The 20,602-nt window shown below is 39.5% G+C and overlaps 1 protein-coding gene across 1 annotated transcript in view; it reads left to right on the top strand.

Moving 5' to 3' along the window:
- Positions 1-17,910, top strand: part of LOC140245759 (NLR family CARD domain-containing protein 4-like) — a gene marked incomplete at its 3' end in the record, with an annotated part of 76,157 nt that extends 58,247 nt beyond the window's left edge. The window contains exons 3-6 of the mRNA XM_072325284.1: positions 12,923-13,264; positions 13,645-13,764; positions 15,092-16,638; positions 17,749-17,910. Of these exons, the coding sequence (XP_072181385.1) occupies positions 12,923-13,264; positions 13,645-13,764; positions 15,092-16,638; positions 17,749-17,910 (2,171 nt within the window). The remainder of the gene's footprint in view (positions 1-12,922; positions 13,265-13,644; positions 13,765-15,091; positions 16,639-17,748) is intronic.
- Positions 17,911-20,602: the final 2,692 nt, after the last annotated feature.

Genomic DNA, 20,602 nt, shown 5'->3' with positions numbered 1-20,602 from the left:
AACATTAAGTGTGACAAAATTAATGAAGCAAACCCAATCTCCAAACTCCAATACAAAACGAGGGAAATAGAGCAGCCGTGTTCACGGGTTACGTATACTTGGTAAAATAATACGATAAATGACATCGGAGTAAAGCTGAATTGCCGGAAAAAAAGAAAAAAAAAAAGAAAGAGAAAACTTCCGCGGGAGTCGAACTTCTCACCTTCCGGTATGGCGTTATGAACACCCAGCGCGCTAAGCGATTACGCCATATGGCTGTCCTGGAAATTCTATGCGAAACTTAAATGTATGATAATACTGTCGTGACAGTGCTGACTGAGATGGCGCTATTCAACTTCCCACAAGTGGCCGCGTGGATTCGACCAATATACAGTTGCAAAGAACAATCGGGAATCATTCCGTACAGATTGCATTCTCATTTTCAGTTTTTAACTACAAAATTGTCGACCTGATGAGGAGATTTGAAAATATAAAATGCATGATGACTGCAGCTTATTGTCTCAGCTACAACATATTTATGTTTCAGAGGAAATGGAGCAAAATCAGATGAGGTAAAGGTGCTTAAACGTTGTCAAGTCAATGCATGGTTTGAAAAAAAATCACCTCCCATAGACATAACACGTAAACTTGTCTGATTTTGAGTCTTTACCTTTAATCACAATTTCTAGTATGATGACGTCATCATATATCAAAACCATCACATGGACTTGAGAGGCAAATGTTCAAAGTATAACATATCTGAATTTGGGATAATATTGAGCTTAAACAACAGAGATACGAGCAAATGAATGTCAGAAACAGTACCTCAAAAAAATCAATTCCACTTTTTTTATATAAAATGACGATTTGATGACGTCATCGCGTTTCTCTGGCAATATTGATACTTGGAATGTTATTTACAATTCATATGCTTTTGTAATATGCAATAGAAATATAGGGTCAACGGACGATTTAAAGAGCTATGACGAAATAAACAAAGACATGTTTTTTCACTATATTTGCAGAAAGACGCGCGTGCGGAATTTCAACTTTGACGCCTGTGCATTCCTTTGTTATGGGTCGAAATCGATCGGAAATCAATGGATACTGTTACTCAAAGTATCAGGAATCCAAATCAGTCAAAAAAATTGCATTTCCATGTTTCTTAAGCGCTCTGCGCGCGAAATTGCGCGGACGGACGCGCACGCGAGAAAATGTTTGAAACGCTTATAATTGTCTGAAACTTCGAGATTTCCCATTGGGAAGTCGTTTTGAGCCTTTTAAAATTTTGACGCGCGCTTACGCGCGCCTAATGATGACCTGGGTAACTAGCGTTAGAAAGTAAGATAGAGCGTGACCTGAACTTTATGTCCAGCGAAAATGATACAGAAATGACATCTAGTTATGAAGTTATGATTGATCATGTGACAAGGTCCGAAAATCACAAAATGGCGCCTAGATGACGTCATAGATATGTTACTGTCATGAAAACCTTATTGTGGCTAGATATTGTTATGAGACATGTTGACTGAAAATGTCATGTCATTCCGTGATGTCATTGTTGAGATATTGACGACACAAAATGTGGCAGAAAGAAAGAAGAATAAAAAAAAAGAGAAATTTTGACAATTACAATAGGTGATACGCTGATAGCGTATCACCTAAAAAGAGAAATTTTGACAATCACAATAGGTGATACGCTGATAGCGTATCACCTAATAAAGAGAGATTTTGACAATCACAATAGGTGATACGCTGATAGCGTATCACCTAATAAAGAGAGATTTTGACAATCACAATAGGTGATACGCTGATAGCGCATCACCTAAAAAAAGAGAAATTTTGACAATCACAATAGGTGATACGCTGATAGCGTATCACCTAAAAAAATAAAGAGAGATTTTGACAATCACAATAGGTGATACGCTGATAGCGTATCACCTAACAATCACTCAAGCTAGTAAAGGCGAGTCGGGGCATGCGGCCCCTCCGACCGTGTTCGTTGCTGTATCGCAATTAGTCTCGATTCAGACACACAGGGGATGTAAGCCCAGACCGCATTGGCTAAAGGCTATGTCAGACTCGGCCATGGGTATCTGAACAATATTCTATATCTTGTATGATGATGTATACATAATTTTCTCATGCGCTCGCTCGCTTCGCTCGCTCGCGAAGAAAGTAATATCGACATAAGGCATGGTCCAAACGTTGACAACGTCAAATAGCATAGGCTTACATGTAAACATGCTATGACGCGAGCAACTCGGGACCATCTGCGAATTCTGTACGAAAACAAACAAACAATAACAAAAACTATACCGCCATAATTGAACCCTTTCCATTTCCAGAATCATTCCTGAAACGATGATGACTCTGATACACCTATGGGCATACCCAGGGATGATCAGGGGCGTCGAATATATCGGGGGGGGGGGGAAGGGGCATTTGCCCCAACCCTACGGAAATGTTGGGGGAGACAAATCATTTGTCCCCCAAGCAAATCCCTAGATGAGGACAAATCTCGAACTTTCTTCATGGCAAATTGTCCAACTACCGCCAGAACTATGCACCGGATCGTTGAATCGCAATCATATTTGCACAAGCTCCGCTACTGGGTTCCTTTCGACAGATTTTGTAAACTTTTGAGATTGACGTATTTCCTTAAATTTTATCAAAGAGTGTGCAGCAGATCTTTCACTTAAAGCTCCCTCATATGCAGACGCGTCTATGGATGGGGAGGGGGATGGTTCCCCCATGAAAGTATTGGGGACAAACATATCATTTTGCTCCTCCTCGTAACTCCCGAGATGTGGAAATGTTTTTACTTTCTTGATGGAAAACTGTTCACATATGTTATTCAAAGATGGCTGAATTTCAATTCTGAAAATGCAAAATCTACTCTCTCGCGTAAGAGGGGGATAGGCCTAACCCCTTCCATACCCTCACCCTTCAGTCCTTTCTACTTAATACACTTTAGATTGACAAATTTCAAAATGTTTCTTTTAAAATGTGCACCAGGTCTGTTACTTCAGTTAAAAGAGATATGCAAATGTTCCGTGGGTGGGAGGAGATACTTTCAATTAAAGGAGGGTTCCCCCCCCCCCCCAAACAAAATAGTATACACTTCTGGGATTGAAATTTGATATGAAACACTGTGGGAGGGGAGAACATCCCCCCCCCCCCCCCCCCGCTGCTAGCTCCGCTCGCTCGGGTTCGGTTGCGTTTATGACATTCAGTGGAAGAAATAATACAAGAATTTTATTGAAATGATACCATTTAAGGCAAATTATTCAATAATAATCGACATCAACATGTTCTGCTGCGGCTATACCATAAACAAGTGGGACTGTTTCAAGTCGATAAAACAAGTAAAAACATGCATCGAATTGCACCATGTACAACATCAATATGCAAAAAAGTTCTCACGGTGGGAGGGGAAACCCCCCTCCCACACCCTCACTCTCGCTCGCTTCGCTCCCTCGCTTCTAACAGCTCCCCATAAGATCAGTAAATCCTGGCTACGCCAGTGATAGGCCCCACTATTTAGTAAGCTCTCACAGTGATGTCGCACAGGCGGAGCAAGAGCTGAAATACCCTGATATTGTCATTCAATTAAAGGAGTGCCCCCCCCCCAAAAAAAAAAAATAGTATACACTTCTGGGATTGAAATTTGATATGAAATATGCATAAAATTACACCATTTACAACATCAAAATGCAAAAAGTTCTCACTGCGGGAGGGGGGAACACCCCCCAGCCCCCCCCCCCCCCACCCCCACCCCGCTGCTACCTTCGCTCGCTCGGGTTCGGTTGCGTTCATGACATTCAGTGGAAGAAATAATACAAAAAATTTTTATTGAATAAAAATTTTTATGGAAATGATACCATTTAAGGCAAGTTATTCAATAATAATCGACATCAAGATGTTCTGCTACGGCTATACCATAAACAAGTGGGACTATTTCAAGTCGATAAAACAAGTAAAAGCGTGCATCGAATTGCACCATGTACAACATCATAATGCAAAAAGTTATCACCGTGGAAGGGAGAACATCCCCTCCCACACCGTCCCTCTCCACCCCACCCCCACTCCCTCTCTCGCTCCACTCGCTCGGGCTCTGTCACGTTCATGATATTCAGTGTTAGAATTGATTCAAGAGGTTTATTATACTGAAATTGTATAATCATCGACATCAAAATACATCTAAAACAAGTGGGATTGTTTCAAGTTGACAAAACGCGCAAAAACATGCATCAAATTGCACCATGTACAAAATCAAAATGCAAAATGTTCTCACCGCGGGAGGGGGAGGGGGACACCCTCGCTCCCCCCCCCCCCCGCTAGTTCCGCTCGCTCGGGCTCGGTCGCGTTCATGATCTTCAGTGTAAGAATTAATACAAAAAGTTTATTCAAATGATACCATTTTATAGGCAAAACTGTTCAATTATAATCTACATTAAATGTACTGCTACCATAAAAATGTGGGACTGTCTTGAAGTCGATAAAACACGCAAAAAATGCATCAAATTGCACCATCTACAACATCAATATACAAAAAGTTCTCACGGTGGGAGGAGAAACCCCCCTCCCACACCCTCACTCTCGCTCGCTTCGCTCCCTCGCATCTAACCGCTCCCCACAAGATCGGTAAATCCTGGCTACGCCAGTGATAGGCCCCACTATTTAGTAGGCCCTCACAGTGATGTCGCACAGGCGAAGCAAGAGCTGAAATACCCTGATGTTGTCATTCAATTATCTCTAAATATTTCTTTTTCTTACCTGTTTTTTGATAGGAAAAAAAAATCCAAAATTTCACCAAAAGTGTGCAGCAGATCGCTGAATTTCAGGTCTGAAAATGCAAAAATCGGCTGACAGGGAAACAAACAAACAAACAAACAAACAAAAATAAGAACAAAACAAGTCTTCATATTTTTGCTGCCACTTCCCTCCCACTTTGCATGCAAAAGAGTGGAACATTCGATCCCTGTAAAGTGTGTGTGTTTGTGTGTGTGTGTGTGTGTGTGTGTGCTGGGGGGGGGGGGAACCAAGCTTCTCTCCCCCCCCCCCCCTCCAAGGGCTGCGCCGGTCCGGTTATGGGCTTGCAATGGTGGTGATGGTGACTATCGCCGATCACCCCCCCCCCTACTCCTCAGTACGGATTTACGCCGTTGTTGACAGCTTCGCCAGAAGAGTGGCTGCGATCAGAGTAGGTTCGGGGTCGAGCACAGTTATAGCATTCAATTTGTGGTAGTTGACGCAAAACCTGTTACTTCCGTCTTTCTTCTTCACTAGTACGACGGGTGACGCGTACTTGGATCGGGATTTCTCTATCAAGCCTGTTGCGGCAAGGATTGTAGTCCACTTCCTGGTGTGCCCGCGTGTGTACGGACGCACAATGTGTACGTTGATGGTGTCTTTATGTACACTGTATAACACAAGATCACCCCTCCTGAATTTTTTTTCGGGAGTACCAATTGGCGGAGTGTCGCAATCAGCGGTTGGGCGCATTGGGTGGGTGCCGAGTGTGTGGGGACTGCGGATGATAAAAATCGTCCAGTATCTGGACTACAAGGATTGTCGTCCCGTCAAAGATTGTCGTCTGGCGACACTCTGTGACGAGGACTGGCGGCAAGGATTGTCGTCCGCCCTCGAAGCACATTTTGCTGGGTAATATCGTTCGTGACATAGTCATTGAAATACCAACACATAACTTACATGGCTACATCCATGCAAACATGCCATGTAAAAGTCACGGTGAGGTTTCAAGGAAGTGTGTATGTGCGCGCGCTCATGATAGTGTCCGTTTGTGCGTGCGTATGTGTTGTGTGTGTGTGTCAGTGTATATGATGGAGGAATGTGTTTATTATGTCAGCGTATGTGTTTTGGCTGCGCGTGGGAGGGATACCTAGTAAGCTGTTGCTGGCATAAACGTTAATTTGATTTTATCAGCAGCTTTGACTTTGATGAGTTTGTTTGACGGATTTGTAGGCCTATATGAATTCGGAGTGGTGCTTGCGTGCGGGCGGATGCTGCTTTAATGCATACGGTCCATCATGTCTTATGTATCAACATTGGGAAGTCGTTTCATCAGGAAGGAAGGTGGTATCGGTTCGGGTTTGTGTGTGTGTGTGGGGGGAGGGGGGTTACATTTCGTTTTTGCGAAGGTTCGTTATTCTGAAGGCTCTTTAGTCCGACGGTTCGTTATTCCGAAGGTTCGTTATTCCGAATTTCATTTTCGGATCAACAAACATTCGGAATAACGCCACAAATGTTCGGATTAACGAACCCTTTTTCATTTTCGGCTTAACGAACTTCTAGGTATAGGGAATTGTGTGTTTCGGATACAATGAACCTTGGGAAAAACGAAGCTTCGGAATAACGAACCTTCGGAATAACGAACAGCACCCGTGTGTGTGTAAGTGTGTGGGTGTGTATATGTATGTATGTGGATTTGTGAATGTGGGCGTGGGATGATTTAGGTTTTGGTTAATCGGGGTTGGTGGGTTGGGGATTGATTTGAAGAAGGATAGTTCTAAATGGTACAGATTTCGGTAGGATTTAATATTTAAGATAGATGTAGATTTGTTTCGGGGGGGGGGGTGGTCGGGTTTTTCATGACTGATTTTACTTTAGATTTGTATGATGTATTTGTGGGGTTTTTTTTTATGTTTACGCCCTTGTAAGTAAGTAGGTGTTACATGATCCAAACCAATATATTGAAGGGATAGGTTTGGTAGGGCCCTCCATGTCAAAACTTTCTCGTGAAGAAATTGTTGATAGGGTTGGTCTATAATCGATTTATCTAACTTGAAGTTAGATTATTTGTAGTATAAATTGACAAATGGATTTGTTTGTGATTCGAATTGCCTTTGTATCGTCTTTGTTCATGTTACACCCAGAATGGGTTGATTTATGAATGATTTTATGAAATCAGTTAATATCAATGAAAAGCAAAAAAAAAAAAAAAATGTTGAGGTGGTTTATTTGCATTATGAGGATTAGAGTGTTTGTTGGTGTTTGTTTACAATACGTATGTATTGGCGGTGTGCATATGACAAAGAATAGTGATATGGAAGTTATAGTTAAGACTGATTGAAGACTATGACTACAGTGAAAATATGAACAAAGACAGATAACATTTACGGAGGGTACCTCCCTCGTATGCCTTTTCTCTTGGTCTCTCTCTCCCACCCCGCTTCACCGCTGAAATTGACACACCCATACTATTTTGAAATTAGCGGCAGCACGCAGCGCTGCTGTGAACTCTATAAATACTAGTCCAGGCTAAAAGGCACCCAAACTTGTTTTTTTGATATATAAAATGTTTTTTGATGTTTTCTTGTCAATTCGAGGGTGCTGATTCCAAATCCGATTGATGCCACTCGCGTAACCTTGAGCATTTTCGGTAAAATGCAAAAGTCCAAAATGGCCGCCGATTATGCTATTTTGGCCGTGATAAACACAATAATGTGCATTATACGACCAATTGTTCCACCAAACTTTGTACATTTCTGTTCCTAGAGTTACTCCATCTGCATTTGCAAGCGAATTTTCATTTCATATAGGTTCATTTAACATTTAAAGCTCATTTTTTTTTTATTCAAAATGGCCGCCATTCCTATATGCTTATGTACTATATGGATGGCAAAACATATGCATGAAAATATGAAACAAATTTACTGTATTTCCAGTCCCGTACCTACGCGATCATAAAGTTTTGCATGTGCAATAATTATGTTGGGTGTCACTTACAATATAAAGGGGGCCTACATGAGCATTTAATATTCATAAACCTTACGATGTTGAACACAATTATATATTTCATTTTGTCTCAACAAAAGTCTCAACAACATAAGCTCACTAAACGTCTCGCAAGGAATCAATATACCATCATATTCTACATGAAGTTTGAATATAAAAATGTAATACTAACACAATATATTAAGGAGCCTACATACATGGTATTTATCAAATAATGTTGAAAATGGAAGGGAAACTAGAAAGCAAAGCTTGTAATACGCATTCCCCTAAAACCATATTAACAAAGTACAGAAAAATCCTATACAGTAAGTGCAGAGATACATGGTTGCGGACAAAAACACATCGGATATTAATGACACAACTAAAAACCCTTTACATTGTAGTTTTTTTTTTTCCAGCAAGGAGTTGGGGGGGGGGGCAGGAGGGAGCAGTCCTGAGGCGAGTTCGAAATGGATCATAACCTCCATCACGTTGACATAATTTGATTTAGACGTGCCGCCTTGATATTATTGAGCAAACCTGATTTTCTTCTTGAATTAAAACAACAAAAAAATGTTGAAGGCATAAACGAAACTGTCTTAATGCAATACCGTACAAACTGTCAATTAAACATCAACCAAGGAGCAATGCGAGACACCTCTCTCAGTTCTCTCACAGTTCCCAGGTGCTGATAATATAGACTTTGACATCATGATCTCATTCAGTGTTGTCTTAAAACTAAAACTGTCGTTTTTATTGTCTTTAAAGAACCATTTAATTGTATGTTTAGTAGCAGGCGACATCAGCCCCAAATTTGCAGAATTCTCAGGCTAAAGATGCATATTAGTCCTGCAATTGTTTTAATTGCAACCACATCTGGTGATGTTCAGCACTACCTCAGGGGTCAGAGGGCGATTATTTGCCATAGAAACAGGATGAAGACATTCATGACTTGCTTGATCATCACCCGTTGAAGCCCTATGGCTTTGTTGCCAGGCCAGAGACAGTGTTGTAGGTAACTTGGGTGGTATCAGAGATGGCATCAGACCGGGGGGGGGGGGGGGGGAGGAGGGTTTCATAAAGCTGGTCGTAAACTTACGAACAACTTACGAGCGACTGGTGATTAGTTTTTGTGCTGAATTATGGAAATTCTGATAAATATAGCACATCAGAACAGATCACCAGTCGCTCGTAAGTCGTTCGTAACTTTACGAACAGCTTCATGAAACACCCCCAGCATCTGCACCAAGCTGTTTTGGGGTCAAAGCTTTCAAGTTACAGTAGGGAAATCTAGGCTTGTGGGATTTTAGGCGCATTGATGGCAGGTTGTTCAAGGGGGCATTTCATGAAGTGTTTTGTCAGATCTTTTCTTTTTGACAAACTGTTATAAGCTATTGGATAATTCCTTGCATCTGGTTGGCTGAGAGCAAATTTGTCAGACAAATTTGTCAGACAAAACGCTTCATGAAATGCCCCCCCCCCATGCTATCGTGTTTGGAAGGTCAGGGTATGCGTTGACGGCACTGGTGACACTTGCCATCCTTTCCTTCCAGTGCGAGGGAGAGTGATCGAGTGCCAGTGAAGGAGGGTGGACTTCCTTAGCCTATGCTTGGAAGACTTGCCACAGAGAGGGCTACCTTGAACATAGCGTTGGCACGATGGTTACTAAGATGGAAGGCATGGGTCTGATGATAATCTTATAAAGGTTGCGGCAAAGTCTCCAGAGGATGAAGTACTCCACTATTGTCTTGAGATGTGTCAGTACTCGGCTCATGTCATCCAAGGACTTTCTATGAAACGTAAAGGCAAGATCATCTGCAAACTTCCTACGTGAAGTGAATGTAATGTCACCACATATATGTTAAAGGTAGGGAATCCCATTTGCATGCCTTAAATGAAGATTTGTATAAATACAGTGGTATGTTGATGACAGAGTATCATTTTAGAAACTCCCATAAAAGTATTGAAAGTGGAAGGTAGCATTTAGTACATTTTTATTGACCGTTAGATTTCGAATTGATTTTTTTTTTTCGGGGCTCACCGTAAATTCCAGTACATTACTAGGCTACCTTTGCAGACCCATGCACTGCACATGTGTGTCCATTATGTATATTTTGTGAAGAAAGTTCATCAAAACTTACAAACATTTCTATATACATTCTTGCCATATACTCTATATATTATTACATCAGCTCTTATACTTTTAGATTTGTGTTTATAGATTAAAAAAAATACAGAAGACTGCAACAAAAAGGCTTAAGTGTGGCTGACACACAGAACTACTGAGTAGCTGAGTTTTGTGCATTATTCAAATTGTAGATAACTGTTGACTTCCAAATTTCTCAGCAGTGGCCTAAACAAGCCCCCTGAGGTTCATATTTAAAGTTTTGCTGCATTTTGGGAGGTCTGTAAAAGGCATCCCTACCTTTAAAAAGACGTCTAGTGGAGTTACTTTACAGCCACCATTAAGGAGGCCATCATTCAGAGTCCTAACACAGGCTGGTCTGGTTACCGAGAGCAATCCTGAATCTGCAAATGCTGAAGATTAAAGACAATTAACAGTGTGAAGTTGTTATAACACTGCTTTCAGAATGAGGCAGCACTGAACAGATCTCAGAGTCTCCCTCGACATCATAGGCCTATACTCAAACACATTCACTTAAAAAAGAAAAAAAAACCGGTGGTAAAATTCATCTACTATAAAAAATATATAATTCATCTGGGTTAACGTTACAAATTTTGGGGCATTGTTTTCATTTCGGAGATTTGACAACAGGAAGTGAGGTGGTCCCCCTTTTTCCACTTTCCCCTGCCTCATATTCTTTCTCGGATGAGGGAACTGAAAAGTTTGTATAATATCGCTTTTAGATAATGTAGAACAGGACAGTTAATTGGAAATTTCATTTTCGTCATCATCTAGGATTCAGCCGTTTAATTCAGTAAATCAGAATGAATATTTTGATGTTGAACATCTCAAGGCAAGTAAGTATCAAATGTTCATCTCTAATAATTCCTGATAAACAATCTTGATGTTGGCGTCAATTCAAGTTTTGGCAGATTTTTCCAAATACCTAGGGAAAAATTCAGATTGAGGTAGCAAATTTGGATGTTTGCATCAAAAGATAAAACAGCCTTTGTTAGTAACAACCTTCTGATGTATAATCAGCACAAAAATTGGTAAACAGTGTAGCTGAGTGACAGAAAAAAAAGAGAGAAAATTTGTTTATTTTACACGCTCTCATGCCGTTCATATTGTGCAGGGGTATATGAGTGGCATCCATTTTGAAGTTTTGTATTAAGAAGAATATAATAAGCCTAAAAACAATAAACTTTCTGTTTGTTTGCTTGTTTGTTTGTTTGTTTGTTTTGCTAGTGGCACTCATCAGATTTGCATTGCACATAATATAAAAGCGTAGATATATGACTGAAAATTCGTCTCCTATTTCTATGCATATTTTTTGCCATTCATATAGTACGTGAGTATAGGAGTGGCGACCATTTCGAATTGAAAGTAAGCTTAAAGGAGAAAGCTAGTAACTGATCAGTGGGAATCAGTGGAAATGCTTGGAGATGATTGTTCCAATCCTTATGGGATTCATTCAAGAGTTCATTGTATATCTATTGTTGTGTGAAAATGATTTGCTTCAGAATGGTCTCATATTCAAGTAATGTGCAGTTTAATGCTTCGAGGTTAGCGTCCCTGGTCAGTGACGGAGCATTAATCTGCACATTACTTGAATATGAGACCGTTCTGAAGCAAATCATTTTCACACAACAATAGATATACAATGAACTCTTGAATGAATCCCATGAGGATTGGAACAATCATCTCCCAGCATTTCCACTGATTCCCACTGATCAGTTACTAGCCTTCCCCTTTAAAATACTAAATGTACCTCTTCAAATGAAAAATTTCTTGCATGCGCAAGTAGAATTACTCAGGAACAAAAATTTGAAAAACTTTGATGGAATAATTTGTCATAAAATTGACGTAACTGGGATTATCATGGCCAAATTAGCATATCTGGCGGCCATTTTGGATTTTTGCGTTTTGCCGAAAATGCTCAAGGTTACGCGAGTGGCATCAATCGGATTTGGAATCAGCACCCTCGAATTGACAAGAAACAAAAAAAAAAAATTGTATATATCAAAAAACAAGGTTAGGTGCACTTTCTATGGAGCCTAGCCTGGACTATACGTGCTCATACACGTTGAAGGCATTTTCATTGCCACAGTAGTGCCTGCTGCTCAAAAAAGTTTGTTCGCACAAACATAAAAACACAAACACAAACAGACACACGTACGCATGCAGGCACACGTATGCACACAGACAAACAAATCATTACCACTATACAATCACCACACATGCACAGTTTCTACATATTGTATTATTAAACTCCAAACATACACACACACACACACACACAGCTATACGGAAACTCATACACAGGTCACTTATTGTACGCACCTACAAATCATACATTGCACATACCATGTAGCTCCCAACACACACAGACACACACAGACACACACATACACACACACACGCATAACTTACCAGTCATACCCATCCCACCAAAGCATAACACCGGAGCAACCACACCGAGCCGGGGGCGACAATCTTTGACGGGGCGACAATCTTTGTCGCAACATTTTTTGTTTTTGTTTTTTTCCATCATAGATTGTCGCTATCGAGGTCAAAAATTGGGAACTGCACAAGCGTCACAGATTGTCGCCAGACGACAATCTTTGACGGGGCGACAATCCTTGACGCCAACTCCGTCTAGGATTGTCGCGCCGACCCGGAGACGACAATCCTTGTCGGGGCGACAATCCTTGTCACAACACACGCCCATCTTTAGCATCTCGAAAGTCGAAATAGTTGATTGAATGAATGGTCTGCTAACAATCTGCTGCACTTTGAGAAGGTCAGGCTTTGACTATATGGAACAGATCCCAGTCGCAGGGAGGACTTTCGTTCCCCACATCAAGAGGAAAGTCCCCTGTGACAGTAATAATAGTAATAAAAATCATAATAATAATAATAATAAGAAGAAGAATGATAATGATAAAAATGGCAATAAAACATTGAACACAGATTGTCACATGGCCGAGCTTGTGAAGGTTCAAAATAGTTTTACGAAATATGGTGGTAATGCAAATTTGTTAATGTTTCAATTATACACTGTATTGTTTTTTCTAGCGATGGCATCAAAACATGTAATCGAGGAATGCGTCGATGAGAGCCTGACAAGTCAAAGCCAGTGTACTTATCAAACTCCTTCCGACACTAGCTCCTTTAATCTTACCTGTGTCGTCAGTGGATTCAAGCCTAACATTTCGATGTTTTGGACTGAAGAATCGGGAGAGAGACTGAATTTCACGGTTTCACAACAAATAACACTATCTGATGACACCTACGAGAGGTTCGAGACAATCACTGTTTCATCGACCCATCAAGAAGAGCAAACCTTCATATGCATAGCTATTGGTGACCCACTGAACGGAACGTCGACAACAGGAGTCTATATTCTACCCATATCAGGTTTCGTGAAACGTTGACCATTATGTTTTCGAAGAACATATGCATGGAAAATTACCTTAATGTAATGATGAAAAGTAATGATGGGGCTAACATAATAGCAATGAACAAACAATAACTGTACGACAAAAATGACAAAGCTAAATCAAATCCTTTTTCTAGTACAGATTAAGGGAAGCACATTTTACGATCTCAGGACTTCTTTCTCTAGGCCTACCAAATACAGTTATGCTAAAATTGATATTTTGTATCAACTACTTCTTTGAGACTGTACAGAAATACACGATGTGATATTAGTAGAATCTGTATTCACATCATTCAACGACTCTTAACACAGTAATTTACAATGAAGTGTTTCGGTGTTTTTCTTCCTCAAATTTCAGAAAAAAGCAATAATTTCGGACTTGCCTTTGGACTAACCTTCGTGGTTCTTGCTGTTGTCATCCTAGTTCTGCTTGTCGGAATATTTTTGCAACGGCACAATACGTACCTCGTACAAAAAGGTAGGATTCTTTGGGGGTTTTTATGAGTTACACTTGTCAAACCAATTCAAATTACTGTTTGATTCACAGAAAACCCATCAAACTAAGCAAACAATAAAGAATTTGATTCCGTTTTCCTTCACGTTATTGCATGTTGCAGAAATAATGCGAAACAACCAGGATTCTACAGTGGCGGATCCAGGCGGGACCGCACCGGGCGCCCGCCCCCTTTATTTATGTTTTTCTTTTATATCAAATCAAAAGAAATAGAAAGAAAAATATGGGGGTGCCCCCTTTAATTTTGTAAAGGCGCCTCCAATCTACGGAATTCCTGGTTCCGCCCTTGTTCTATAACATTGTCGTAAGGTACATTGTATTGAATAATAAATCAGGATTATTGTTTTCATAATGGTATGAATTATCGAATACTGAGCAGATGCTGTCATGTTCATGTGTATTTCATGGAGACAATTGTCCACATCATTCATAAAGATACTTTTACATAATGTGGCTTATATCCCTGTTGGAGACTGTTCAAAACCCAGCGGCCTAACGTGGAATCAAAGATTATGGGTACGACTCTCTGTTACATTATTACAAAGAATAATTATTGAAAACGAAAAAAAGAAAGAGGAGAATTATACAGAGTCCATCAGTTCCTGAATTATTGGTTGCTGCATCATATGATCGATTTCGAATGGAAATGATATTTCACGAACACTACAGGAAATTTTCTTCATATGTTACTTGTGTGAATATTTATTATCTTTTCCTGCAAGTCTCACCTATAAATCAATTAGTTACATTTTGAGTCATTTGGCAAACAAACAAACAATAAAGCGACACCGACTAAATATTACGTGATTATGAAAGCAGGGGTAATCATGAATATGTCTAAATATAACAATTAAGTACGAGGAAATATCCCGTGGAAATCCTCTTGAAAAAGAAAGAAATCTTTATCTAGTGTGTATAGAAAATGATTCACCAACTTGAATAAAATTGATATAGGTAGATATACACATGTAATATATAAGTGTTTTTGAGCACTCTACTAAACTAGTTAACTTAAATGTACAACTGACCTATAGAACGTATGTTTCCAGGACAATTTCAAAGAAACAGTGTTATAAGTGTTTGCTAATATGCGCAAATGATTGTGTAATCTTTTGTGTCATAATGATTGATTATATCTTTTTCACGTATAATGTGATGTCTATCAGTTTATACATCTGTGTAACTATTCATGTCTGTATATGTATATATATATATATATATATATATATATATATATATATATATGCACGTGGGTATCTTTTTTTGTCTGTCCGTTTGCTTCTCTTGCTAGAGTCATTACTCGACAATGCGCTCACAGATGAACAAGTACAACAATGCAAAAATGACTTGAAGGTGTATTACCGAAAGACACGACGCAAGGTCACGGTGGATCCACTCAACTTCATGGAACGTGTTAACTTAGATGAGATTTACACAAATTTGAGTCTAATCGATAAAAGTAGCATGCGTAGAACACCAATAACGTACGAAGATCTATTGACCAATGATGAAATTGGGAATCTTTCGAAGCGCCTTTTGATCCAGGGTGAGGGAGGCGTCGGTAAAACAACACTTTGTGCCAAAATAGCCTGGGACTGGTGCCAGGAGAGGATTCTCCAGGACCTGGACATGGTTATCGTAATTCCTCTTCGAGATGTTACTGTCGACAAAACTATTGGTAGTATTGTAGAGAAATATCTCTCTGACTCTAATGAAGCAACGCCAGCCCAGATAGACGACTACATTTCAACAAATCTAAGTAAAGTTCTTCTCGTGTTTGATGGTTTTGACGAGTTCAACGAAAGAATAAAGGGGAATAGCAGCAGTGAGGTCATTCGCATTCTAGGATTAGAGCAATATGAGTCATGTAAGGTAATTGTGACCTCAAGACCATGGAGAACAGAGGAGTTTAGGTTGTACAAGAGTCTTGCCGTAGCCTACACTTTTATTAGCGTTGAAGGATTTAACAAGAAAAACCTACGAACTTACATCAAAAGGTACTTTCGAATAAGAGATAGAAACGCTCTTGCAGAAAGTTTGGTAAATTTCATGGACGAAAATGATGTCATCCGATCTAACATGGCTCCGTTTCCTATCTACTGTGCAATGCTGTGCCTCATGTGGAACGACTTCAGTGAAGAGAGACGAAAGGGATTGCAAAAATTGCAAACTTTTTCGGAGATTTTTTGTGAAATGATAACTTTTTTGAAAGAACATTACGCATCAAAATCCTGTGAAAATCTACAGACTCAAAACATCCCTGAAGATATAGAAGAAGCTAGTACAGCAATCCAAGCCATTAGTGAGACAGCACTGGATGGTTTATTAGAAAGGAAGCTTTCATTTCCTGAAAAACAATTTGAAATGTGTCATGTTGCCATGGAAACATGCTGTAAAGTGGGAGTTCTTACAATAGAAAAAGATATCGACCGGAAGCTTCGACGCGATGCCAATGTTCCATCCTCCAACATTGTGTCGACAGTTTCCTTTCCTCATAAACTATTCCAAGAATACATAGCTTGTGTGCGTATTGGTTCTTTATTCGCCAATGATCGCCCAAGGTACAACAAAGTGAAAAAAAAGCTTCTCTGCCAATGTGAAGAGTTCCGATACCTACTCTACTTTGCATCGGCTTCAGAGAAAGAACTTGGCCTCGATATCATTGACAGCTTGATAGAGAAAGGTGACCAATATTTCTGCCTCGATGTTGCATTTGAATGCCATACTGAGGAGGCTGCCAGTGCAATGGGAAAACGATGGGAAAATTACAAGCTATCGTCTGATATGTCAGAACATACAAAGGCTGGCGTTGTGTTCATGGGAAATTGTAACCAAACCGTGAGTGATATGCCTTTGATTTCAATTTCAAAACCATGCTGCAATATTGTTAAATTGTATTCCATTGTTTGATTGCATGTTTGTGTGTATGTGTGTGTCAAGGGAATGCCTAGATAACATATTATTGTCATTCCCGTTTATTTTTACATATGTCGTAATTGTTTCTTTCACGGATTACGGGGAAAAAGCAAGATAGAGTTTTGAAGAAGCTAAATATTCTTTTTTTTTTTTCGTTCGAAAGCATTATATGTTTTGAGTGGTTTATACCGATATCCTATCATCATGCAGATACGTCGCGTTTTTTTTTTTTGTGTGTGTGTGTGTGTGTGTGTGTGTGTGTGTGTGTGTGAAACGTTCATCGAAATTGCTGTTTGTTTGTTTGTTTGTTTGTTTTTTAAGCGTTATTTAAACGTTATTCTTACATTCTTTCAAAAGTAATGCGCGTATACGAGACTATAAGAAACATTTCTTTCTGTTGTGTCAAGCTATAATTTTGTGGAAGAGAATGTGTAAGACTCCACAGTTGCAAAAATGGTGCGGTCGTGATCATGTCAATGTGATCATAATTACACTGAGGCACTGTGTACCAACCCGAGTTATCATACTGACTAGATATCCCTTGCTCGATGGAACGCAGTTTCCTGCAGTGTATTCACACTTTTTTTTTTCGCATATTTGACCAATATGAAACGCTCGGAATTAACAGTGTGGAAATTATTTTCCACTCCTTGTTGTATGTGTGTGTGTGTGTGTGTGTTTGTGTGTGTGAGTGTGTTTCACATAGCATTGTTCTGTTCTATAATGTGAATTGATGATTCGCGAATATCTGCTGACCCTATAAAAGGGCCCGAATCTACAGTGTAAAAATATTTCACACTGTGTTTCACATGTTTCAGAGTGTCGGAAACTGTGCTCTTTCCAGCAGGGATAGTATTTACGATGGGGAATTTAGCAGGGATGGTGCTGTATAGGCAGTCCCTTACGCCCCTCTATGCTGTATGTTTGTTTGGTCTTTATTTTCCTCCCCATTGCCCACCCCTAAAATATGCATATTCTTTGGTTCTTTTTTTTTTTCTTTTTTTACTACCATTCGTCAATCGTTCCCTTCAGGAAACGTTGCTTATTAATGATGTGAGTTGCGGAAAAACTGTGTCACGGTACTTGGCGGAGGGTATGTGTTCCAGCTCTGTACTGCGCAAAGTTACACTGGAAAACCCACGATTACACACCGACTTCTATATGATCATGGGTAAAAAGGCTTCAAACTGCCAGGTAAGACCTCTTGACTCTAGTTCCATAACTTGATTATCATAGCATTCAGACTGACTTTGGGTTCTTACAACAGTAGGTTGTTATTTTGCCACTTTGAATGACACGAATAATGATAATAATGTTTAAGAGAATACGTTTTCAGACATTCCTTCTGTTTATATTACTTCAGTTGTCTATATCAGTTGTAAAAAAAATAATGACTGAAAAGTGACTGGATGATTGTAAAATAAAAATCTCTGTCATTGTAAAACTAGGGAAAGCGATAACAAACACAAACTTATTGAAATTATGGATTGGGTAATTTTAACGATTTTACGAAAGAACCAGCTAGCTTTTGGCCTAGTGACAATATAACGTTCGTGCCCAATCACTCGCCTCTGTATTTGCACTCTGGTTCTTTGTCGTCTGTGCCTGTCTTCGGAGGCTGTTTACCCCATCCACAAGGAAGGGGCAAAGTTGGTGTCGGACCAAAATAGGAACATTTATATTTAATATCAATGTATGATATTATCCATTCGGTACTCAACCTCGAATGCAGATCCCGCGGAAAACATCTTGAACACTTCCAACTCTCTAAAGGGTGCGAGCATTCGAAGGTCATCTCCGTATTCCCCACACAACAAAATAATGACAACCTTGGTCGTATGCAGTTCGATAATATTGTAGTGATTGGTTGTGATTGGTTGTGCAGTATTTGCATTCACTCGAAGTGGCAAGGTTTGTATGGTGACCGCTAGTGGCATTTTAGCAACACTCGTAGTGACTCATGAAGAGCTCTTTAAGCGAATAGTAATGATGGATAATGCATGGATATGGATAAATCGCCCAAGCCTCAGCGACACGGCGTTTAAACTCTCATGCACTCTTGTTCAAGTTTGGAGGCGGTTCTAATTTTTTTTTTTTGTTGGCCATGATAAGTGAGATAACTTATCCCATCAAATCTGAAAACTACATTAAAGTGGTAGTCTTCCATCGAAATATCACGTGTTTGTTTGCTTGTCATGTTTTGTTTTATTTTTTACCTCTTTAGCACTATCTATACTACAATGTATCAAATAAAAACCGATAAAGATTGCAATTGCAAATGAAAACTAGAAATGTCGCTTTGGCGACTGGTATGCCTCCGCCAAAATGCACGATTTTCCCAATAGGTCTAGATAGTACATGTGGACAATGTGTGATTACATTTTCACAAAATTGGCAAAATATTGAAATGACAAGTTTGTCACAAATGTGTTGAATGTTCACCTTCCTTGACCTAGGTTTAATTGGATGAATAGGAGGGCATGTATCTAGGGATTTAAGGACTTTAACTTGACTTTGACCCTTTAGGCATTGAGTAATTTTCAAGGTACAGGTGTGGAGAAAAAGTGCAATTTCTGAATTAAATAGTAAATTGTTACCATTTTCATCTGGCCCTTGACCCTAAAATTCATAAGATAATCACTTTCAGGTAGAACATACATAATATGTACTAAGTTTCAAGATAACTTGAGCCACTTAGAAGATATGGAGGAAAAATTTAGTTCAGCACTTTCACTCGATCTTTGACCTTTTGACCTTTGAGGCAAAAAAAGAAGAAAAAAAAATCAGAGAATTTCTATTAGGTTACACATGCATACACCAAGCGTAAAAAATAATAACCCTGCTGGCATTGCATAAATATGAGGGAAATAGTAAAATTTTGAAGTGTTGCACTTGACCTTTGACCCCTGACCGTTGACCCCATGAACCCTACATTCTCTAGATAATCACTTCCAGTCAGTACATGTATATACTATGTTCCATGAAGATACCTTGAACAATTTTCCAAGGCACGAAGAAAAAAAAGAAGTTTTGATATTTTTACTTGACCTTTTGACCTTTGACCTTTGACCTCATGACCCAAACTTTCACCAGAGAATCTAAATTGGGTAATACATGTATACACTAAGTTTCAAGAAAATATCTTCAGGCATTCAATAGATATGGCGAAAATAGTGAAATTTCATGTATTTGACCCTGACCTTTTGACCTTTGACCTTTGACCTCATGACGCAAACTTTCACCAGAGAATCTTAATTGGGTAATACATGTATACACTAAGTTTCAAGAAAATATCTTCAGGCATTCAATAGATATGGTGGAAATAGTGAAATTTTATGTATTTGACCTTGACCTTTTGACCTTTGACCTTGAGCATGTGCACCCAAAAGTTGATAGGCACAACTTCACCCCCTAATACACATACATACCTCAACAGGTTTTGATAGTTACCTTGTCCACAAAATTCATTACGGACGGACGGACGGACGGAAGGACGGACAGACGGAAGGACGGACGGACGGAAGGAAGGACGGACGGACGGACGGACAACCCGAAAACATGATGCCTCCGGCACCACTAAAAACAAACAAACAAGAACAGCCTTTGAAAAGAAAATTGGATTGACGTTTTGTGTGTACCTCTGATTTAACCCTTCTAACATCAACCTATTTTGTTGTATTTACATAATATAATTGTATACTTCTCTGTCCTTCTTCAGCAATCGTCATTCTCGGAGATCCAACAGTCAAATAACAATGCTATGGATGACTCATTTCTGTAAAATTCAAAGAAAATCAGTGTTCGTGCTGGAAATGTGAAAAAAAGGCACGACAAAGTGTAAGACGTTTGCTTATTCCTAAATGGTGGTGCAATAAAAGCAATGATA

Source organism: Diadema setosum, unplaced genomic scaffold (genome assembly GCF_964275005.1).
Source record: "Diadema setosum unplaced genomic scaffold, eeDiaSeto1 scaffold_29, whole genome shotgun sequence".
In the NCBI taxonomy this organism is placed as follows: domain Eukaryota; kingdom Metazoa; phylum Echinodermata; class Echinoidea; order Diadematoida; family Diadematidae; genus Diadema; species Diadema setosum.
Note: the sequence above shows the minus strand (reverse complement) of the source record. Positions and strands in the feature narration are given on the sequence as shown.